Consider the following 24,991-nt stretch of genomic DNA (forward strand, 5'->3'; position numbering starts at 1 on the left):
TCTTTTATTTTTGCACATCATACTTAAATTAACATGGCTAAACCAATTATGCTAACTAAATAAATTATCAATATTGATAAACTTCAGTTTTACACCATGACATGTGCAATTATCAATAAACTCCAAGTTTATTATGATATGGGTTTTTAAATCAATAAACTTCTACTTTATTGTGGTATTTTTTTTATTTGTGTAATATAAACTGGAGAATAAAGTGGGTAGCTTTTCACATACATATTACCCCGCCACAAGTTGTAGTAATAGAAGATATTAAATCTTTTATTTATTTATAGTCTCAATATAACCAACCGTTTTCGCGAATACTTTAGAAACTCAATAAGTTTCTTTGAGACTTACTACAACACAATACCTTATTGATAATCGATTTTATTTCTCCAAAAGAGTATAGTTAGTTTTCTAAGAGCTCTCAATTAATTTTGTACTACCACATATTTATTAACATCTATATGGTGAATATCTCTTTCAAGGAGAAAGTTATATCATTACGGTCATGGTTAAAATCTTTATAGGCAAGATATGCTGCTTCTATTACTTTTGCCCTGTAATAATCACATTCCCTTAATATTTTGGCATAATCATAATAGGTACGTGATCAATGATTATTCATGCCATAATAATGAAATTAGTTTCTTATTTCATCTCAAACCTCCTTTTAGAGGTGAGTGTGATATATTCACTACCACTAGCACGTTCATATTCTTCCAAGAATGAATATATATTCATGAATCACATGTTATCACATTCATATCATGAATGGACCATAACCATCTATATGTGTTTTACAAAATCTCATGTCAAATCGATGACATATATTACATTCACAGAGTGAAGAATTATTTTAAGAATCCTTATTATTCTCATTACTACAATGATGACGATTATAATTTCGGCTATTTCTACATCCACAATCATTGATACCTTCACGGTAATAATTTTGTCTTCTTTCAGACTTATTACAATTGCTACCACATTCTCTTGAGGGAACGAGACTAAAGCAAATTCAATGGGACGAGTTTCCACTTCTTGTGAATTTGATAATGGCAAGACATAGAAAAATTTTACCACTTCTGGTGGTTATAATTTCTTACAAACTCATGGAACAATTGACAATCATTATGCTCAATATTATGTATATGTTAAGCACCATGCACATATCCCAAAGCCTCTACTCAATTGGTTGACGTATCGTGCTGATAACATGTTATAAAACAATAAAAAAAGAAGAATAGTATTGTAGAAAAAAATAGAAAGAGAATTCTTATTGATCATAGATGAATTACAATGGAATAGAACTCCTCTATTTATTTATAGGGGAAACGTAACTTAGCCACCAAATAATAAACTCTAAAATTTATATAAAATATAGACATTCACCTTAAATATAATTTTATTTATAACACTTTTCTTGTTTTCCTTTCTTTTTTCTTGATAAAGTATCTCTTTTTCTTTTTCTGTTCAATTTGTGGAATCCACGTCGGTGATTGTGAATACTAACCAAATTGGCAATGCAAAGTTGGAATATATCACCAGTGACTACAAGCCCAATTGAAGCGGTCCAAGACCCCCAAAATACACAACCTGTTTTTTCTTTAAATGTTTTTCCCCAAAACAGGTTAGATTATAAGTAAATTTAACTTTGATATTATACTATCATAATATTTACATATAATTTTGTACAAAAAATAATTTAATAATATTAAAGTAATAAATTACCTGGTGTAACAGGTAAAAGCAAAATATTTTACAAATTCGTGTATATAAGGTAAAAAACTTATTTGGAAAACATAAAAAAGACAAGAGTGACTTAAAACTCTTTTCTCTCTCACAGATAGTGTTTCCTGAACTCCGCGGCGTAGATCCGAGGAGTTTTTGGAAAAAAAGAAGCAGCAGTCTTTGAAAAACCCTAATCCTCAATAATCCCTCTCAAATCTTCAGATCTTCCTTTAACACACTTCATATCTTTATCAGGTAACTCTATTCTTCCTTTTTCTTGTTTGTTTGTTGATATTACATGTATTTCCTAGGGTTTCGTATCGCTAATTTTTGGTTTAATTAAAAGTTTGAGTTTTGATGATTCGTCGGTGTTGAGTAATGCTTTTCTGCAACTGGGTCTTGTTGTTTTTGACGTTTTTGCTCTTCTCTAATTTGGGTTTAATTTTGATTTGTGACTTAATTTATTGGAAAACGAGCGATCTATTGATTCTTCTTTTAATTTTGTGTTTGGGAGTAGTGTGCAAAATTATTGAGTATTGGAATGAAACAGGTCCAATAAAGCGAAATGGATATTGAGGATTCATAATTTTTTATGACAATTGAGGATTCATAATTTTTTATGACAATTGAGGATTCATAAAGCTGGCCCCAACTAGCTTGGGGTTGAGAATTCATATAACTAGTAGTCCGTTCCATTTTATGTGTACCTTTTTGCCTTTCAAACTATGTAAACTTTGACCAATACTCTGAAATGAATTTTTTCATCACATTGACTTGAGAAGAATCGCAACTTATTATAATTTTATTGATTTTGAGTATCTAAATTTTATCTTTAAGATATTGAGTTAATCTTATCTAATTTAGCTTCAAAGGTTAGTTAAATTTACTCTCCAAAAGCGAAAAAGTTCACATAAACAGGAATGGTGGAAGTAGTTGAGTGGCCTACAAAAGGGGTTAGCTTTGCAAATATTAGAAGTGGGGTAGTTTGGGAAGCACATGCAAGGAGAATATAATGTCTAGATGTGCCATGTGTTCTTTATATATATGCCTTGTAAAACTTAACATTCTTGCCGTTGTGCAAACCCACACCAGCCACTGAATGTAGGACGAATTGCTTTCCATCCGTTCTAGCCACTAGGCCTTAAAAGCGCCGAGTTTTCCTTCTTTTTTGAGCTCTCAGCTTGAGCTGATCTTATTCAACAGATTGTGATTTTCTTACTTGAGCTTTCTGTCAAAATTCCATTGATGGACTGGTGGACTCATTAGACTCTTCTATCTAAGCTTGAGACTATATCCTCTCGACGACTGATGTGTCATGTGTGTCTGACTTGGAATCCCTTCTGCACTTGTTGATACTTTATTGAACCAGCAGTGAGTACCCATTGTTTGTTTAGGGCCACCGCACCTCCTCCAACACTTCCTCATTCCCCTTCCTTTTTAGCTTGACCAAGTGTCATAGCTATATATATTGGTTCTGCTGTCTAGCTAGTTTCAAACAGTTATTTCTATCTGTATTCAGCTCTTTTTACTTTGACTCGTGTGCTTGCGTTTTAATAAATGAAGGAAGAACAGATAATATTATTGATACTCTGTGAATAAAATTTTATTTGTGATTTTGTTGAAGTGTTTTAGGTCTACAGCTACCTTACATATTATTTTATATGTCATGGGTTAAGCTTCGACCTTTCCTTTTTATCATCTATAAGATGTTCAATGAACGGCCATGTGACTGATAAGATTTTTTGTTCTTTAATTAAAAAGTAGTTTTGGGAATGGCATCAAAAAAATTGCTGATACCACTAATTGATTGATTTATTTGTTGTTTTATTTCCTGCAGTTATGGCAGGCTTGGCACCAGAGGGTTCTCAATTTGATGCTCGTCAGTATGACGCCAAAATGACAGAGCTGTAAGTTATCTCTTCTCTGTCCTATATTGTAGTCATCGTAATCTGGTTGCAGAAAACCTTCCTGCTCTTTTTCTTAATAGTTCTTTGATTATCTCTTTATACTTTTATTTTGCCATTGCTCATTGAGACTTCTGTGGTTGTTGTGATATGCCAAAAAAAAGGCTTGGTACTGAACAGCAAGAATTCTTCACATCATACGATGAGGTTTACGAAAGTTTTGATGCCATGGGTTTGCAAGAAAACCTTCTGAGGGGCATTTATGCCTATGGTAAATTCACATCTCCTGATAATTCTGGTGTTCTTTTCTCCCTTCCCAGCTTTAGCATGGCACTGAACATTGTTTTGAATTTCTTGAAGGTTTTGAGAAGCCATCTGCTATTCAGCAAAGGGGCATTGTTCCCTTTTGCAAGGGCCTTGACGTTATCCAGCAGGCACAATCTGGAACTGGAAAGACGGCAACTTTCTGCTCTGGAATTCTCCAGCAGCTTGATTATAGTTTAGTTGAATGTCAGGCTCTGGTTCTTGCACCAACCCGTGAGCTAGCTCAACAGATTGAGAAGGTTATGCGGGCACTTGGTGACTATCTGGGTGTGAAGGTTCATGCTTGTGTTGGGGGTACCAGTGTCCGTGAGGATCAGCGTATCCTTCAGAGCGGTGTTCATGTCGTGGTTGGTACTCCAGGCCGTGTCTTTGACATGCTGCGCAGGCAGTCTCTTCGCCCTGACAACATCAAGATGTTTGTTTTGGATGAAGCCGATGAAATGCTCTCTAGAGGTTTCAAGGATCAGGTTGCCCTTTTGCTTTAATTTTTGCTGTTTTATTTTTTTCTAGTTGTAGGATTTACCTTTTTACTTGTTACTCAGTGATGTTTCTGGGTTTGAAGGTTAACTAACAAATTAGAAGTCGATTATTGCCCGTTCTTCTTTACTATCAAAGTAGAATTCACCTTTTCTTTTTGTGATAAAGTAAAGTGGAATTCACTTCTTAACTGTGGTTACTTATTTGATAGTGAACTAATTAGTCTTCCATGATATTTTAGGTCTACCTTATTCCCTCTTTCCATCTTCAATTATCATAGTCTTGTGCCTGTGAACCAGAACATTTGAAGGTCTGCATTAGACATGAGAAACCTTCTCTGGCGATTTTTTATGAAGTTATCTTATATATGTGCTATTTATATTCTCCGTCATATGTAATCATGTGTAATCTTGATTCTTGTCAATTTGAAGGTCTGCATTAGACATGAGAAACCTTCTCTGGCGATTTTTTTATGAAGTTATCTTATATATGTGCTATTTATATTCTCCGTCATATGTAATCATGTGTAATCTTGATTCTTGTCAATTAATATATGAGTGCACATCTGATAACCTTTGGATCTCCGCGACACTCATTTTGTGGATATGTTTGGTCTTAGAGGTCCAACATTCATTCTGAGAACCTTTGGATCTCCACGACACTCATTTTGTGGATATGTTTGGTCTTAGAGGTCCAACATTCATTCTGATAACCTTTGGATCTCCACGACACTCATTTTGTGGATATGTTCGGTCTTAGAGGCCCAACATGCATTCTCATGGCCAAGTCTGCATTGATTTCAAGAGGTTGTGTAGGCCTCACTCTTTCTTTCATTAAGTTTGATTTGCTTGGAAGTATGTACTACTATACGTTATGGATCAGTTTATTGGTGAATCTTCTTCTCCTCCTCTCTTTGCAGCCTTGTTGTGCTCTAACTTCTTTTAAGAATTGCTGCCGGATTTTGCTGGTCTTTCCCTTCTTTGGTTTGATGATTTAGCTTGTCCTTTGACACACAAATAGTATCTTATGTGTAAGTTACTTTTTATTTTTTCCAGATTTATGATATATTCCAACTTTTGCCACCAAAAATCCAAGTGGGTGTTTTCTCTGCCACTATGCCACCAGAGGCCCTTGAGATTACTAGAAAGTTCATGAACAAGCCCGTTAGGATTCTTGTGAAGCGTGATGAGCTCACTCTTGAAGGTATTAAGCAATTTTATGTCAATGTTGACAAGGAAGAGTGGAAGCTTGAAACACTCTGTGATCTTTACGAGACCTTGGCCATCACCCAGAGTGTCATCTTTGTTAACACTAGGCGAAAGGTTGATTGGCTCACTGATAAAATGCGTGGCCGTGATCATACAGTATCTGCAACTCATGGAGACATGGATCAGAACACAAGAGATATCATTATGAGGGAGTTCCGATCTGGCTCATCTCGTGTGCTTATCACTACTGATCTCCTTGCTCGTGGTATTGATGTCCAGCAAGTCTCCCTTGTTATTAATTACGATCTGCCGACTCAACCAGAAAACTACCTGCATCGTATTGGTCGTAGTGGCCGATTTGGAAGGAAGGGTGTTTCTATCAACTTTGTCACCAAGGATGATGAAAGGATGCTTTTTGACATACAAAAGTTTTATAATGTCGTGATTGAGGAGCTGCCAGCTAATGTTGCTGATCTCCTTTGATGCGATTTTGGTTATGGTGCGGGGAATTTTTCCTTACATGAAGTAGTTTAATATATTTATTCTTAGGCTTAGTTTCACTTTGCGCTGGACTTGGAATTGGGAAATGCTGGATCCTTGATTTTGCCAAAGCACCAGCTGCTGTCCCAATTTAGTAGAACTTTGAGTCGACTATTGCAAATTTTGTTTGGTTTTGTCAGTTTGTATGTTTAAGCGTCTAATGACTTAAAATTTTGTTGCTGTCTGAATTGACTATATTGAGTTTAGCAGAGCTATTTTTCTCTGGAAGGGAAAGCTTTTTGCTGGTGATTTCTTGGCTCATTTTGATGCTATATTCGTACTCCAGTTTTTTTATGTAGTTTGCTTTTGATGTTAGTGTCCTCCCTATTCCCGCAGAACAATATTATATAAATGGTCACAGGAGATCATTTCCTGGATTTTTCGATTTCTTGAGACAACTTTAGAGTGCATTTTCTAAACCATTTCAAACAATCGGAATTACTAACAAGTTACAAAGTAGTAGTTGTAGTAAATTTGCACGTCACTGATAGCTATATGCTTGCCTCACGTCACCGACGATTCTACGTTAAACAGAGTTTTTTTTCTACAACTCAGCACTTCACACAGACACACTTAGATAACAGATTCCCATTTGGAAAAAGAAAGGAAAAAAAGAATATTCGGTAGCGCATCTTAAATCCCTGCATATCCCCACAAATATATTATCACATGACAAAGAGAAGCATATTACATCTTTTTTCACACTAATAAATCTTGAATCTTTTTTCATGTTGAAACAGAGAGAACATAGAAAACTGAAAAGGGTCTTCATAGATCTATGGTAGAAGAAACCAGGAAGTACATTACAACTGATGAGCTCAAGAACCACACAAACTAGGAGATTTGTAGATATCCATTCAGGGTTAAGTGTATGATGTAACAAATTGGGTAAAAAAACATCCTGGTGGTGAATTCCCACTGTTGAATCTTGCACGCCAAGATGTTACTGATGCCTTTATTGCATACCATCCAGCTACTGCTTGGCACTATCTTAACAAGTTCTCTAATGGATATTACCTTAAACATTACTCTGTTTCTGAGTTCTCGAAATTGAAGTTGGGTTTGTTTGAAAAGAAAGGCCATGGTGTTTTATGGCAATGTTGTTTGCTGTGAGTGTATATGGTTGTTTTGTTTGCACCATCATTCATAATTTCATATTGTTGTTGTCCAAGAAAAACGTACCTACTCGAATTCAGGAGCTTCTCGGGCTGCTTGTTTTTCGGATTTCGTATCCACTGTGTGGATTGCAGTTTCAAGTTGAACATCATTTGTTTCCAAGATTACCAACTTAGAAAAATCTCTCCCTTTGTGAAGGAACTCTGCAAAAAACATGGTTTACCTTGTGCACCATTCTTGACATTCGAGAACTGCAGCTTTGCAAGCGCGGGATTTAATACTCATGGTTGAGTGTTAGTTATGATATTGTTCATCTGTTCTAATCAATGATTAGTTTGATCTTAGTTTTGCTGGGGATCCATTGTAATGTCAAGAAAAGAAAATTCGTATTTATGTCGTTCTTTTTAAGGCTTTATTACTTGTATGTGATCCAGATGCTGGTGAGAACAAATTATTTAGTTGCTTGGTTTCAAGTTAATACATTTCACCTCTATATTAGCCCTGCACATTGCAGATTCTTTCATTGTTTTCTGCCCTAGCTGATGCATCGTTTTTGCACTTCGTCTCCTTTGTTTCTGGTTAGGTGGATGCATTTTTTGCCTAGGCAATGAATTAGCACAAGATACTCGTAAATTTATATCACAGTACACATGTTTTATTTTCATTTATAAAAAATCGAGAAATCCTGAGGGCTAGATGGTGCATGGTTCGAAATTCAATGGATAACATGTCTTTTTAACATTCTCTACTTAAATACTAGACTTTGACCTGTTCTAGGATTCAAACTCGTGACATGCACTAGTGCACCTAACATGTGTTGTGCTTTTATCTCTAGATCGAAGCCCAAAGGAAAATAATGTGTTTGATATGTTGTGACTATGTGAAATGCTTAATTTTTTCATAAAAGTGATAAGGACAACACTATCTTGTACAACACGCGATAGCAAAGTGCTCCCTGCTTCTACCAAATTACTAATATTACATTCCAAGACCTGTTGAGGGGAAAAAAAAAAGTGCCCAGCAAAGAAAACCTTAGAGATGTAGTAACACAACACTGTACTGCACAGTACGCGATAGTATAAATCACAATAATCAATAATTCATAATATATAAAAGGTATGAAAAAATCTCGATCAAAGAATAACATGTTTGACTTTTAAAATTCGAATATTTTCACATAAATTAGGAGGGAAAGAACAACTAATAAGTAACATGATTATGACATACAAGAAATTACACCGTTTTCGCAGCAAGGGCAAACCATTATCAGTGATTCCTCAATAACTTCAAGTTACTCCAAAAGGGTTAAAGGCTAAAAATGTTAGATCTACCAATTACGAGATCCTAGAAGCGAGGCAGCTAGCAAAACCAAAAAAGGAAATAGAACTGAAACATTAGCAGTATATCTTAAGTTCCATTTTCCAGGGCCCATTTCTGGTTACTTTATCCAGCTTTTCTTCAGTGTAATTTATTTGAATTGCAATGAAAAAAGTAATAGTAATAAATAGAAAGAGTTAATACTAGTGTAGTAGTATATAGTATAAGGAAAAAATGTGAAAGGAAATAATTATTCCATGATTGAGATCCACAATATAGTGGCGGATGTAGGATACTAACTTTTACCGTATTTCTAACACAAAACATAAATATATATATGTAAACCAACTGAATTAATTCCCTGATCCACATTGAATTTAAGTATGACTATAATAAGTCACTTAAAAGAAGAATTATAGTAACATGAAAATTTGAGGAGCAAAAGAAAATCAAAACTTGCAAAAATATCAAACTCCCTGTTTCTTCACAATTATAGATAAATAATTTTCTCCATCCAAATTTTCCCTCTTTAATATACAAAATGTAATAGCCAGAAAAAAAATGAAGTAGATTGTCCAAAACAAAATGAGAAGAAATCAAAAGTACCATTTGAAGATCTTCATTCTAAGATCAGCTTTACATTTAGCATTCGTAATTGAAGCCACCGCCGGAGCTTTTCCCTTTGGAATTACTCCATGAATGCCTTCACAAGTAACTCTGATCCCAACTTTTTTGCTTTTCAACTTATCCATTTTCGCTACCACCGTTGTATCCAAAAATATCTTCAACGGTAATCCATGTTTTCTCTTCAGATCTGATTTTAAAGACGTAACAGAGTCCGCATCGAGGATTTCAGACGCCATTGACAAAGTCGAGTGAATAATAGTAACATTATTCGGACCATTACTAAATCCGTGGAATGATCCGTTCGAAATTACGACGTTATTTGACTGTAGAGTCATGGAAATATCGTCGTAGTTGTAAATAAGCTTCTTATTAGGGTTTTTCGCGGAGAGCGTGAGGTTGAGTTTTGTACTGAGGCGCGTGGCATCGTCGGAGCTGGTTATGAGTTTGAATTGCGTGATTTTGAGGGAGGAGACAGAGAATGTTGGAGGTTTAGGGCGGAAGAGGAAGTAGAAGGCGGCGCCGGCGATGGCAGCGAGGAGGAGGAGAGTGCAGATGACGAGGAGTGACCAGAAACAACTAAGGCAGAAGCAGCGGCGGCAGCTGCAGCGGCGACGGTTGTGTCGGTGGTAGGCGGTTGGAGTTGGTCTGTAAGGAATGCGATTTGGGTTGTACATTTGGTTTTTGACCGGAGGGAATTGAGGTGGTTTTGCTGTGGTAGCAGTGGGATTGGTGGTGGCAGTGGTAGTGCCATTCGATTTGGCTGAAGGATGAACTCTGTCAGTCATTTTACAGAGTGGAATGAGCTTAGATTTAGCACAAGAAAAATAGAATTTATACTGCCTTTCGTTTTCATTTTTATACTAGCTTGTTTGGATGGTTGTCTTCTTACCTCATCCAGTAAAAAATAAACTTGTAATATTATTAAAAAAATAGAATATCAATCAGAAATATTATATAAAAAATAGAATAAAAGATAAATTATAATTATTTAATAATAAGGAAGGATAAAACGAGAAAAAAAAATAAGGTAACGATGCTATTACACCAAATATGTCGTTATATAAAGTGACACTTTTTGTCGTTACGTAACAATAGATTTAACGATACGATATAATAAAATTTAAGTAACAATATTATCTTGTATTTAAAATAATAATAATAGGTAACAACCATCCAAACAAGTTGTAAGGTGTTTGACTGAACATTGAGGGATGTGGTGCATTAGATAGGTAGGATCTATTCATTTTAATTTTTTTAGTCTCTTCCAGCTATGAGAAAAACGAAATTCTTAATAAGGAGTTTTTCGTATGAGTTTTATGTCACACAAATCTGGATTAGTTAGGTACTGCACAATAAAAAGTGTTAAATTAGTTAGGTAAGAAATTTATGAAAGAAAAAACTTAAAACTCGTCGTCTTAAATATGTTATGATATTTTGATAGCTATAAAAATAATTTTTTAAAGGTAAAATATGAAGTTTAAAGTTAAATTATTTCTAAATAAAAAAATATTATTTTTATAAAAGGTTAAAAAGGAAAATAAGTTACATAAAATAAAGACAAAACTAATTGAATAATAACTTGGTTGATACAAAAGGAGGATGTAATGTAGAAAGGGGTTTTAGAAGCTTAGGTTGTTTCGCACAGTATATATATATATATATATATATATATATATATATATATATATATATATATATATATATTAACTTATCATGATTAAGTGATAAATTAAGATAAAAATATATAATATTAACTGTAATTTAATGATTACCATACTAAATAAATATTATCATATATTTATTGATTTAGTATAAGCAAATAACAGAAATAAGTTTTTAGCATAAGAGGATGGTGAAAGAGTTATTTAATGTAACCATAAAGGAAATTGATACTTACACCTTCACAAGTTACCAAAAAGTTGGGAATCTCTTGGCTAGCTTGGCTTCGGTTGCTTTGCCTTATTCTTTCTCTTTTCACTTCTTTTCCTTAGCGTTCATTCTATTTTCTCTCTGCTTTCCCCTTTTGGTTTTATCAAAGTTAATTTATTTGAAAAACTTTTAAAGCGAATTATACACTTTTAGCGGTGTGAAATACACGTGTTGTGTGAAGTCTAGACTGATAAAATTGAACTGAGTGATTCAAAAATAATACAATAGTATCGTTTAATTTTATTTGATAAGCATTAGTTGTTAACATAAAATAAATTACAAATACAAAATGCATTTGTGCATAGGGGACCTGGATCCTATTATCTACACATTGATGCCGAAAAATTATTTACACGATCAACCATTTAAAATTTAATTATAGGTAACTCTACTAAAGTAAATGATAAATAACCTACTAAATATGTTAGATTACAATGGTTACATAAAAAAATTATTTTTCATAACATAAATACTTCTAGTCACACACACTTAGAGACTTGGGATACTTCTTGACTCCAACTCCCGAAAATCTCATATTAATTACCCATTGTTTATCTAATGTTCACCTACGTTTTGTGTGCTTTTTATTACACCCATTTATGATGGAAGATGTTGAGAAATCCTAATAACTACGCAAAAGTTCTCCTTGTACGAAAAATATGGTTGCATTTCTCCTACCAAATGTAATAAATGTACATGAATTGAATTACATATACCTAAACTTTGAATAACATATTTAACTACTAATTTTTTTTAGGTGAAATTGAGTGTTTATTTAAAATTTATCTCGAGAAATAGGATTAAAGCAATATTGTATTCTCTTTCTATGTTTTGGAGATATTTTGACTCAGGTGATTTTGATATTATATAAATAACCTTCCCTCTAAATCTTTCTTATATATGAATTTAAAACTTATTAGCACACTATACTACTTGCAGTGGCAGATCCAAAATTTGAACTTGATAATTTTAATTCCTAACCTATATTCTATTCTTTTCTTCCAACTATAGGTAATAGTCTGCTATGTTCTTTACTTGTATTCTCCTTGTATCATATGCGTCGTAAGTTTGAAGACAAAAAACAAAGAGCATGTTTGAAGTGCAAGAAATATCTATGCATGTCAATAAAATAGAAAAGAAAAGTGAGCATTACACAGTAAAACTAAAGAAGCCTAAAATTGGAACATAAAACACATATCTACAAGGCTAATTTTACTAGACACTATTACTATCTTTGGGCAGATATTGAGGTTTCCCAATATCAATCTTTCTAAAGACCATAATACCAAAAGAGGGTTCAGATTGTTGTTGAAAAATGAAGAAATGCCTACAACTTATTAAACTCTTATCACAAGAACTGAAGGAGGCTGCTGTGGTTCTCAGCAAATATTGAAAGCATTTACCTGAAGAATGGAACTTTTAAGTACAGAAAAACTTCAAGAAGAAATGGCTTTTATCGTAGTCCTCAACTTGTGTAAAGGGCAGCCCTATGCACAAAGTGTCTCCCGTTCACGCAGGGTCCCGGGAAGGGCCGTACTCCAAGGGGTGTGATGTAGACAACCTAACCTAATGCAAGCATTAGTGGCTACCCTAACCCTAGTCCTCAACCTGTGTATTGAAAACAAAACTTGGGAATGCAGCAGTGACGTCCCTGTAAGATGATGGATCACACACAATAAATCAATTCTATGTGAAGGTTTTCACTGATCAAGAAGATGCAAAGCTTGGTAGGAAAACTATTTTCCTTTTAACCTTTATTTCTTCTGTCCCAAAACCAAATAGAGAAGATTTTTCTTTTTGTGGTTTTTAGTTTATCCTTCATTACCGATCCTTTAATTTTCACTTCCTTCCCCCTCACGTTCTTCCTTAATCAACAAACCAAGGTTGAGGCGGAGAAAAATGGAAAGAATAAAGAAGGGAAAGCTGAAAAGGAAGACTATATTCAGTATTCAGAACTAATATGTGGGAGCCTGCAGTTGGTAGAATTAGCAAAGTAAATAAAAGAGAAGGAAAATACAAGTGGCATACTTCAAATAAGGAAGTGTCATGTTCTTCAGCAGTGATGGGTGTCTAATTGCGAAGTCTTTCCAGTCTTTTTTATTGATCTTACCATCCCTATCGGCATCAGCATCAACAAATGTCTGTCAAAAGAATGGGGACACAAAAGTTATAATATGCAGACATGGCTTTAACAAAATGACCTTCAGTTGGACAAACTCATATTCTATCAATAATTTCCTCCAGTGGTTCTTCCGACAGCTTAATACCAGATTCCTTCAAAATTGCAATCAGCATTTGCTTAAGCTAGATAAGAAGTTGTTCCAGTAAGTTCTTCGATATAAGGAATAACAATGCAGATACAATTTTCGTAAACAGAACAGATCAAAGAGATTACAAGGATAGGCTGAGCTATATTGGTCAAATTGAATGAGTAAAAAAATGAATAATTCTGCGTAATCAGGCCTAAGGAAGATAAAATGCCCAGTCTGTTCAATCACCATAAACCTGAAGGCTAAGGACTTATTGCAAAAAAATTAATGTGTTCAGTAAAGAAGCAGATGTTACCGAAACGCAAGGATTCAACAAGTTATCACCGTACCAAATAGGGATTTGATCACATCAAAAGGGAGTTTAACAGGTCCAAACAAACTTTTAAAATAAACTAGAGTATATGTCATGCAATCGAGAAGTTGTCTTCATGACTTCTTATTTGTTGTTATATAATTCTCCATTTGAAGTCTCATCCTTTACATGTATCAGCTCTAAAAAAAAATTAAATTAGTTGAGTTTGATGAATTACGGGAGATGATTTTTTCTTATCCTTTGTTGGGGCTCTCTCCGCCTAAGTTGCTGGGACTCGGGTGCGGGTGTCCGATACGGGTGCGGATTTAGAGGTCAGATCCTTCATAATTTAAAATTTAAGATTCGGGGGTACGGATCCAAGTATGGATACGGATGCGGGGATTCGGCTAAAAATAATTGAAAAATCTAAAAATAGAGTTATACAAATATATCTAAATTATGAGACATTACGTGAAAAACTTACAAGGTATTTTAAGAAGGAAAAATTATATTGATCAAGAGGAGAATCGGAGAAGGAGATAAACGGAAAAAGACTAACATAGAAATTTCTATATACAAGATATTCCATTTTCTTTAATTTTACCCTAACTTTTGTTTTGATTTCAAAAATCATTATATCGATCCTAACTTTTTCTGACGATTTTGGTCAAAATACCCAAAATCGGTTGACCCGATCCGGTACGGATCCCACATCCACACCCATACTCACGTCGTGTTGACATGGGTGCGGCATCGAAAATGAAGAGTCCAAGCAACTTCCGCTTCTTTCCCTCTTTGCTTCCTTCTTTCTAGGGGTGGCAAATGGGATGTTTGGACTGTATTTGGGCTGATCAAGATGGACGGACTCATTAAATGGGTCATTGCCCAATCCTGCCGAAAGTTCACTTGGGTTAAGATGGACTGGGTCAAGATGGGCTAAACAATGGGTTGTAACACAACCCGCCCAAATTGATACAATAAAATAAGTACTTTCTTTTTATGAGGTAGAAAAAGTATTTTCTTTTTCACAAAATAAGTACTTTCTTTTTATGTTATAGAAAAAGTATTTCTTTTGTTTCATTAAAAAGAGTATTTTCTTTTCATGATGTAGAAAAGACATTTTCTTTTTCATAAAATGAGTACTTTCTTTTCCTTCTGTAGAAAAGTATTTTCTTTTAATGTTGTAGATAGAGTATTTTCTTTTTCATTCCAACAAAATGAAAATTTTCTTTTTATGATATAGAAAAAGTATTTTCTTTCATTTCAATAAAATAAGCACTTTCTTTTCATGATGTAAAAAACGTATTTTCTTTTTCATAAAATGAGTACTTTGTTTTCATGTTGTAAAAAAAGTATTTTTTTTTGTTTCAACAAAAAGAGTACTTTCTTTTCATGATATAGAAAAAATTAAAAAATATTTTTCAGAACATGGGTCAAGGTAGAGCTCTAAGATTGAGAGTTTCCATGAGTCAATGTTGGGCATCATCATGAGTCCATTTGGGCTGATGATTTTTGATGGGTTAACTTGGGCTAGCCCAAAACAACCCATTTTCAAAATCCTTCTAGCCCAAACCCATTAAAACTTGGCCGGGTTGGACGGGTCAAATGAGTTTGGGTTAGTTTTGCCACCCCTACTTCTTTCCAATAACTAAGCGCACAGAATAGTCTCTGGGATAATTGTGATAAAAAGAAGTTCAAAAAAATAGTTTCTGGGACATATTCACATCCGTCTCCAAGTCCTAACTGTATCTCGGGAGAACTTCTTCCTAAATCTTGGTTCTGCATCACCTAAGTCAATGTACTATTATCACATTATTGACAAAAAATAAGTAAAAAGTTAAGTTAACATACAAAGTGTGTTAGTTATCAGTTAGTGATAGGGGAAAATACATAAGTTGCTCCCTGAACTTGTAAAGAAAAGTGAGCTTTCATCTCAACCTTTACGGGTGTCGTTTTTCCATCCTATACTTGTTCATACTGAATTTAATTCCTCCTCAAATATATATAACCAATCTTGTGGAGAGTAGTGTTTTACACGCTCTGCCACGCCAAAACTATGTCAGAGTATTTTTCCTTTTTAATGTCCCCCTCCCCAGAGGCGTACCCGGGATTTGAGCATTACGGGGGCACTATTATATTAAGCGTACCAAATTACTGGCCAATGGCGGATCTATAATTTTCGTTAAGGGGTTTCCAAATATATAAAAGTAAACATATCAGAAAATTAATGGGAGTCAATACATAGTATAAATACATATAATTATGATAAATTATCAGCAAAATACAAACTTTAATTTTATTAAATATCATTACTTATATACGTAAATACCATATTGTTACCAAGTGGACAACAAAGTTATCCCATGACCAAAATCCATTTGTAAGAAATGAATATTATTATACTACACACTTTATTAATAAAAACAGTTCCAATGTTCAAGTTATAATAAGATTTTAATGCTTACTACTTTGTTAATAAAAACAGTTCCAATGTTCAAGTTATAATAAGATTTTAAGGCTTACTACTTAACCTAACTACTATGGGAACAAGTATTAATTAAATTAAACAAGTTTAAAATTTCACCCTAGTCCTATAAAAGATATCCTAATTCGAAGTTCTGCTTTTATACTAATTTCCAAACACAATTTTGTTTGAAGACAAACACTTCACTGAAAGAATATTTCAAATTAACATTAGCACTCAATTTTCAAATGCCTACTAGCTACGACATTAATTTGGCGTTCTCTTTTAACTCCGCTCTTTGCAGAAAGCAAAAGTTCGATAGCAGATTATTTTGCTAAGTTAATATCTTCAAAAGAAAAAAAAACTTATTAAGGGTATGTTTCAGCTGAAGAAGAGTCTCAAACTGAGTCACCGTCGCTGATTCGCATAGTCAGAGTTCAGCAAATGCAGAAAAAGGTTAAAACAATTAATTGAAAAAGAATATTTGTTTTTAAGCAGAAGGGGTGAGCGAGGGGTTTTTAAAAAGGTTAAAAATTTAGGTTGAGTATTGGTACAAGCATTAAAGAAATCAGAAAAGATAAAATAAAAAAGTAGTAGATTAGTACTAAGTAAACAATCGTTGAATTAAAAAAGATAAAGGGAAGGAGTGAAGAAGGGGTGAGCGAGGGATTTTTAAAAAGGTTAAAAATTTAGGTTGAGTATTGGTACACGCATTAAAGAAATCAGAAAAGATAAAATAAAAAAAATAGTAGATTAGTATACTAAGTAACAATCGTTGAATTAAAAAGATAAAGGGAAGGAGTGAAGTTTTGAACCTGGATCCATCAACTAACTGAAGCACTTGAGCAGGCTACAAAACCAGCGCTTCTGTCAGGCTTTTATTACTTAAGGGGGCCAAATAAATTATTTGAGGGGTCCCCAGTGTATATACAAATGTGCATAATATATTTTTTCAGTATTTTTGCCGAGGCTAACGGGTTCCGGTGACCCCCCTACCTCCAAGGTAGGTCCGCCTCTGCCCCTCCCCCCCCCTTTTAAACAAATTGTTCTCTCCCCCTACCCTACGACACATATAGTCGCGGTTGCTGCCATCTCCATTTTTCCCAGCAAGCCAAGAAGAAAAACCTATAAAATGATCAAATAGTGTTGTTATTTGAGTTTGAATTGAAGTATAGTTAATTAAATTGTTGGACCACCATAGCAGGCCCCAAAATTCCTTTCCACCAACAAAACACAACTTCCACCATAGACAGACCCAGCAAAAGGACCCAACAGAACAACGCTCATTTTTATTCCTTTTTTCTCCCTGTTATGGTTAATATTCAGTAGCAGTATGAATTAAGAAAATATTTTTTATAGAGTCGATTAGCTTTTGATTTTATAGAAAAGACATTAAAGAGGGTCACTTGGTGATAGAAGAAGAAATGATGGAGAGAGTGACAGGAGAAATTTGGAGAAGAAGCAAAGTAAAAGAAGAAGAGTACTAAAAAGTTACCAAAAAGAGAGAGGAGGGAGCCAAGAAAGTCTGACAAATTGGACAATTAAGCTTGTTTTAAGGCTTTTTGTCATTTTACGCGCTTTGAATAGAGTAACTTCACTTGATGTACCACATCATCATTTAAGTGGGAATTAAATTCAATATGAACAAGTATAGTATGGAAAAACGACACCCGTAAAGGTTTAGATGGAAACTCACTTTTCGGGACAAGTTTAGGGAGACAACTTAAGTATTTTCCCTTACTGATAGAGTAGAAATATAAGAGTAAGGTTGTTAAGAAGGCATATGGTAGCATTCTGTCTTTGGAGTTATAAGATTTTACTCACTTCTTCTCGCTCTATGAAACCGGTTTGTCGTAGATCATACAGTTTAAAAGCATCTGCAAAAGAAACACTTGAGTAGCGAGGTACACACATCAATTGACCTGAAATTTCTGAATCCAAAGAATGCCTTTGACCCCCTTACAGTCTATTTTGTCTTCAATTGGAGCATATGGATGGAAGACATCAAGTGCATGGATTAATTCCTCAAACTCAATCACTCCATTTTTCTTTTCATCGAAAAGATAAAAAATCTGCAGAAAGTAGAAAAAAAGGAATTTTATCATTAGATAAACTGAAGAGGATTCTAGACAATGGAATATGCTCTTATTTTCTGGTAAATAGCATATGGCAAAGTTGACACTAGCCAGATTCTTTTGACAACTTCTTTCCTCATTTTAAACTTTGTTCAATTTATTCTTCAACCATAACAAGAAGAGTGTTTTTAGCATTGCATCATAAGATGCAACAAATAAAAGAACCACTAAGAAAAACAACAAGATATAAATTGATTAACTTTCCTTTAAGTATTTGCAGTGTGATGAACTTGGAGAAAAACAAATGAAATTACTAGGTTGATAAGAGTACCTATTTAGATACAGATTTAGGAACTGGTTCTAGTTCCATACAAGGGAAAACAGAAGGATCATGAGAAGCCATTTTTCTCATTCTGCAACATTTTTATATGACTTAAGGTGCTTTTTCCTGCTGAAGCATAAAGTACAAATGCAATGGCATATAGGAAATTTAACTCCATCGAAAAACCAGTTATGTTATATGCGATCATTGTTATTAGCTAACAGAGACATAGATGACTATTTCTTTGTTTTCTACTTCAATGTTTGCTAATCAGTAATCAGTATACTTTTCAAGACATAATATGAGATGAAGTAAGAAATATAAAATGTTAGAGCACTTACCCTGTCCAAGAAAAGGTCTCCCCATGTGGAGTTTGGAATAATGCCAGCTGAAGCTCTTCCTACCATTTAAAGAAAAAATTGTTATAATCACATCTTCGAATTACTTCACGCAGAACAGCTAAAATCGAAGAGAAAAAAAAAAAGGCACTCCAAGATTTTACAATTTGCAATATCTATATTTTCATCTGATAAAGGGGATAGAAATTCCCAATTATAGTACAAATCTGAAGATTGATGTCCCCAACTTACACATAAAATGAAAAACAAAACAAAGAGAGGAAAGTTGGAGCACAAATAGCCCGGACACTACCATTGTAAAAAATAAATTGGAGAGCAAATGGTGTCACTATTATCTTTGGTCCAGCTAATGTGAAACTAAAAGGGTAAGAGACTATACATGGAAAATGAAGTTAAAGGTTGAGAAAGATGTGGTTGAAAGTACTTCAGAAACATAAATGGCACAGCACGTATTTCTCTTCTTCTTCCCTTTTCTGCTTTTGATATGCCCCTAGACAACAAACTCAAACCCCTAATTGACAACTTCTCTAATTCTAAAAGTTCCTCCTGGTAGACCTACTCGTCGAAATCGAAAGGTTTGCCCAGCAACAAAATAGAGGTTGAATAATATCAATTATAAGCTGTCAACTACTGATTATAAGAGCACAACCGAAAAATACTGCTTACCTTATGTATTAAATCATCATCAATGATTGAACTACTCAACTTCTTAAACATTTCATACAATGCTTCCACTTCATTTACTGTAACTGGAAATCAAAATTCATAAAATTTCAAACTTTCACTTTCCAAAACAGTATCGAATTATGTAACTACATCACCCATAAATAGTTGCATAGCCCTTTAGCCACCTAATTTAGCATGATATGAGATGTCTTAGAAGTTCTCGATATTTTCTAGAGAAATGTATATATATATGTGTGTGTGTGTGTGTTATACAAAACATATGGAGTACATATTTTTATACACTTTTTGGCTAGTGAATGCAATTAGTTTCCGTCAACCTGCCAATTTTGTATTTTGCCCTATTTTCTAGTGTCATAAAAACCTAGTAAGCTAAAAGACTCCTAGAAAGCAGTATGACAGTAAATTAAACAAAATCGTCAGTTAACCCTACAAAAAAAAAAAAAAATTGTCCATGTTCTAACAATTTAATTCTTTTTTAAATGAATTGGCCACAGAATTTAACAGAAATAATAAAGTTGGAGATAAGTAAATGTGAATAAATTTACATCGAGATCCGTTAGCAAGTCGAGCGAAGTCCCTGTAATCATACCGCAACCTCTTGGGACGGTGCAAGTGCTGCTGACATCCGAAGCAACCAGATGAAGCATAGATTAAAGCTTCAATAATTGCAATTATGGGGGAAAATGCTGCACAGATTTTCTCCGAAAATGTCAACGAGCTCGAACTCTGCATACCCACCAAAATTGTATAAAAAATATTGAAGACACAGTAGATTAATACCAGAATCAGTGAAAATTTCGTGGATTACTAGAGAGTCCATTATTATGTATTGCAATATTCCTGCAGAAGTTGCTCCACCAGATGAGCTGAACCTTCAGCTATTTTTATGTAAAGAGAAAAACAGAGGGGTGTTCGGAATGCTTACCAAGTACTTTCCATCTTTTCTTACCGGTCACCATACGAGCATTTGCAATTACAGGTTTGAAGTTTGAACAATACTTGAATGAAATTGGAAAAAACAAAATGAGTATTTAAAGTTGATGTTGAAACTTTTGAGTATTTGGATATAAATTTGTAAACAAAAGCCTTATTTAACTTGAAATACTGTTCAAATTTAAAATTACAAATAAGCACTTTTAAACTTTAGAAAACTTTAAAATTACAAATAAGCACTTTTAAACTTTAGAAAACTTAAAATTCCTTGTCTTATTAATCATAATTCACTCCGGTCTACTTTAATTGATTTTTTGACCTTTTTTTTGTGGTCCATAATATTTAATTTTTTCAAATATTAAGAAAGAGTTAACTTCTTTTTTTTCAAAGTAGAAATTAACTTCTTTTTTTTTAAATTACCATTGGAATAAAGAGCCTAAGAGTATTTGTTATATTTTCAGTGAACAAATTAAAATTAATATGATCATTTTTATTATTAATTAATTATAAAAGATGGATTTATTAATATATATAAAATAATCAAAAAATTAATTAAAATGAACGGAAGATAGTGATTAACTACATTAAATAGTCAATTATTGATGCTTAAGAATCTTCTATCAACAATGATTGGCCAATTCCACGACAAATAAGTTAAGTGGCGTTTACCATCCTCTTAGTACACTAAAGTGTGTGAACTTAAAATGTTAAATGCATGTCATATTTTGACACTTTAAATGTGTAAAGTCGTATACATTTGTTGTAGTATATTATGATATTCTTTAATTAATTTTAGGTAAAGAACCATGTCATACCCCTATGACATGAGAATTGTCATAGGAATTTATTATGATGCTAGTGATACTAGTGCATTTATTCGAGCTTCATTATTTAACCCCCAAAAATAATTTTTAAAGTCAAAGCAATTAAATAAAATAATTCAGGTTTCTAACAACCGATTTACTTCACGTTTTCAAATATATTGATGCGAAAAAGGAATAATAATAATAAAGAAATAAATTGAGAGAATAAAGGAAATAAAATATTATTGATTATTGCAGCCTTTTTCCAGAAGGAAAGAGATAATCTTCTGATAACAAAGAATAATACGAGAATTCTATGATTGACAATATGACTTAGTGAAATTTCCGATGGGGATATAAGTTATGGAAGAGGGGTTTAAATGGTACTATTACTCGTAGCTGTTTGCCTTGTTTAGCGCCTGCATGTTACTATCATTTATTGTATTAATTAACGGTTGGGATAATAATAGCAAATTGCGTGTAATCAGGGATTGATTGTTCCTTTTTATATTCGTAGCTGTTAATGACTTTAATCATTAGCCCATGACTATTCTTTTATGTTTAATCTCGAAGCTAACATGCATGGTGCATACGCAAGCAACCCCGAGGGTGTTGTTTATACCCTCTGAACACGTCATTCTTCTTTGTCGTAATAATTTCCATGACACCTGTCGTCATGATATAAATCCAGGTGGCATGTTTATTTTCCACTAATGCATAGTTTATGTAATAGTATTTCCTTTTTTCAGTCATTGAACAAAATGACATTCTATATTTGGAAGCATTATGACGTGATGCAAAAGTGAAGAGACATGCACTCCTTTCATTTAATACTTGAGACACGTGTCTTGTTGGTTCAGAAGTTTGCAGCGGCTTTTCAAGCACAGACATCTCTGTCAATTTGAGATGACAGTTTCATAATGACGGTCTATGATGGCGTATCTTTTCCTTATAAATATAAAACTTTACATTCTCAAAATTCTCCTTCTTCTTTCTTTCGCCTTCGTCGTCTTCCTCAAACCTTTTCTATAATTCTTCACTCTTGCTTTCAACCTCTCTTTCTTGTTTTCAATGGCTTCCAAATCTTCAACCTCTACTGCTTCTCCTCTTCATGCTAGATGATCTTCCCTCTATGATGGCTCCGATTAGGAATAGAAGAGGTAGTGGAATTCTTTGTAGCCTTGGCTCTATATCAAACATAAATACTTCCTCTTCTACCCGGGGATGTTCTTTAAAATCAACTTTTTCTTCTAGAACTAAGGCAATTACTACTCCTAGATCTTCTTCTAAAGACAAAGACAAAGGCATATGTGAACCTTTGGCAGATTCTCTAGTTTCTAAGATTGTTCCTCAAGAGTTTTTTTTTGCTAATTCTGTTGTACGGAACAATGACGTGAACAAGAGAGAAGGTCGTAATGAATATGTTAATCTTTTGTACATCTCTTATCAAACCTGGTCGTGTTCCTCTTATTCACAGAGAATGTCAATGGAGATCTGATCTACCCATTGTGACTCCTGGGGAAAACGATCGAATAACCACCTACCATGAAAGTTATTCTTTCGTTTACACTTATTCTTTTACCCTTAGATTTGAGCCAGCAATATACCTGCTGATCATTGAATTTTGCCGATACTTCAATGTATGCCTTGGCCAAATATGCCCGATAGTTTGGAGTGAAGTGGCGTGTTTATGCTACTTGTCAAATTTAATTTTTGCTCATTTTACTTTTCAATACCTTCTTCACTTATATTCTCCCAAGCTCTTTTGCGTCGGTATATTTACCATCGCGGCAAGGAGTAAAAGAGTTGTTGTTGGTCCCGAGGATGTTACGACCCAATTCTCACCATAAGTTGTGATGGCGCCCAACACTGCCGTTAGTCAAGCCAACAATGAACCACTGACATAGTTATCCATTCTTAAAACTTTTAACATGAAAATTTCATTAAGTAAGTGGAATTAAATTTAAAAACCATGGAAACATACTTTCATTCTTACTAAGTCACAAAGTATGAATAAAACATAAAGCGAAATGGTGATAATATTAGGTACAACCATGAACATCTACTAGAAATTCCCAAAATATAGTGTGACAAGTGCATGAGCATCTAGTAGAATATACAAAAGCACTATAACTACTGTCTAGAATGAAAATAGATAGAACAATTTAAATATAGGGGAAAAGAGACTCCATGTGCTGCGGATCAAAGCATGGAAAGAAGCTCACCACTAAGTCTCTGGTAGTGTGTGTACGCGCCCGAGTGACCACCTAAAGTACCTGCCTCATTACCTACACAATTAGTGCAGAAGTATAATATGAGTACATAAATCAACGCATACTCAATAAGTATCTAGTCTAACCTCGAAGAAGTAGTGACGAGGGATTGACATCGATACTTACTATCGGTCCAATAACAAGTATATAAAAGTAGACAGTTATGAAGCCCAACAAGTAGCAACAAAATAGATAAATATAAATAACATGATTTTCAACATAAAGATAGTTATGAAATCATAAAATATCATATGCTATCTCGAACGAATAAAGACAATCAAGACAATGTCAAATATCAAGTCAGGAAAAACTCATGTGTACTCTGACTCCCATCGAATATTACGCATGAATTCTGCCAAGGTCGTATGACCCGATCTATAATAATAATTTATACCGTTGAGATCGTATGACCCGATCCATAGATGAATAGATAAACTTTCTCCCCCGCGAAAATATATGTGGGTCAAGGAGACACAGAACTACCGATCACATAAACACAACGCGAGGATAGGAATATAAGAAAAAGCATAATAGTTACCGACAATTAAATATCCCGCCAAAACTCAAGGTAAAGAGGCTCAATCAAAACATAAATTCTAGTCTAAGTCTCAGTTTAATTTCAAGTAATCACCAAGCAAGTTCAATTCAAGTAGTACGGTTAAGGCATGATGTAGGTCTAAGTCTACCCGAACATAAACATAAATATAGCTTACGCACGGACGCTCGTCACCTTATACGTACATAGCACCCATAATACGTAGCACATAGCAAATAGAATACCTACGAGGATAATTCTCTCTTATAAGATTAGGCAAGAGACTTACCTTGCTTCCAAGACCACTAATTGGCTCCCACACCTCTCTTATATTCTAGTCTCCCTGGCGACCACGGATGACAATACCCATAATTATGTCTTCCTGTTCTTGGAGGAGGGCCCGTTTCCTGCCTTCCAAGACGCTAATGCGGTTAGTCACTTCAAATTGATATCGAGCAACTCGAAACTAGCCAAGGGACATACAAACCAATCAATGTATGCTAAAAAACTCATAATTTAATTATTAGAGTCAATTCCCAACCCCATTCGGAAAGTTAACAAAAAGTCAACCCCGGGCCCACATGCCCGAATTACAGAAATATTTGAAGATAAATGTTACTCATGGTATTACGAACTCAAATATATAACTTATACCCAATTCCATAATCAATTTCGTGGTCAAATTCTATTTTTACTAAATTTTAGATTTTTCAACAAAATCCTAAAATTCTACTAATTTCCATGTTAAAATCTATACCTAATCCATGTATTTAACTCATAATAAGTGGAAATCACTTACTTT

At 34.0% G+C, this 24,991-nt stretch overlaps 2 protein-coding genes and 1 pseudogene across 2 annotated transcripts; 1 reads left to right on the forward strand and 2 right to left on the reverse strand.

Annotated features, from left to right (window-relative positions):
• The first annotated feature begins 1,970 nt into the window (after positions 1 to 1,970).
• On the forward strand, positions 1,971 to 6,436 carry LOC107785067 (eukaryotic initiation factor 4A-11). The gene is given in 5 exon segments (NM_001325394.1): positions 1,971 to 1,989; positions 3,572 to 3,641; positions 3,803 to 3,909; positions 3,999 to 4,429; positions 5,495 to 6,436. Coding segments are annotated over 4 exon segments (1,242 nt in total). The 5' UTR covers positions 1,971 to 1,989; positions 3,572 to 3,573; the 3' UTR covers positions 6,131 to 6,436.
• Positions 6,437 to 9,079: 2,643 nt separating this feature from the next.
• Positions 9,080 to 10,121, reverse strand: LOC107785066 (NDR1/HIN1-like protein 6). Its single transcript, XM_016606291.2, has one exon. The coding sequence runs from the start codon at positions 10,030 to 10,032 to the stop codon at positions 9,217 to 9,219; it is 816 nt and encodes a 271-aa protein (XP_016461777.1). The 5' UTR covers positions 10,033 to 10,121; the 3' UTR covers positions 9,080 to 9,216.
• A 2,155-nt stretch (positions 10,122 to 12,276) lies between these two features.
• LOC107829949 (calcineurin B-like protein 10) lies at positions 12,277 to 20,681 on the reverse strand (annotated as a pseudogene).
• Positions 20,682 to 24,991: the final 4,310 nt, after the last annotated feature.

Source organism: Nicotiana tabacum, chromosome 15, assembly GCF_000715075.1.
Source record: "Nicotiana tabacum cultivar K326 chromosome 15, ASM71507v2, whole genome shotgun sequence".
NCBI classification, from domain to species: domain Eukaryota; kingdom Viridiplantae; phylum Streptophyta; class Magnoliopsida; order Solanales; family Solanaceae; genus Nicotiana; species Nicotiana tabacum.

Excerpts from the sequence above, each read along its gene's own strand:
- LOC107785066 (XM_016606291.2), bottom strand. The coding sequence starts at position 10,032 with ATGACTGACAGAGTTCATCCTTCAGCCAAATCGAATGGCACTACCACT.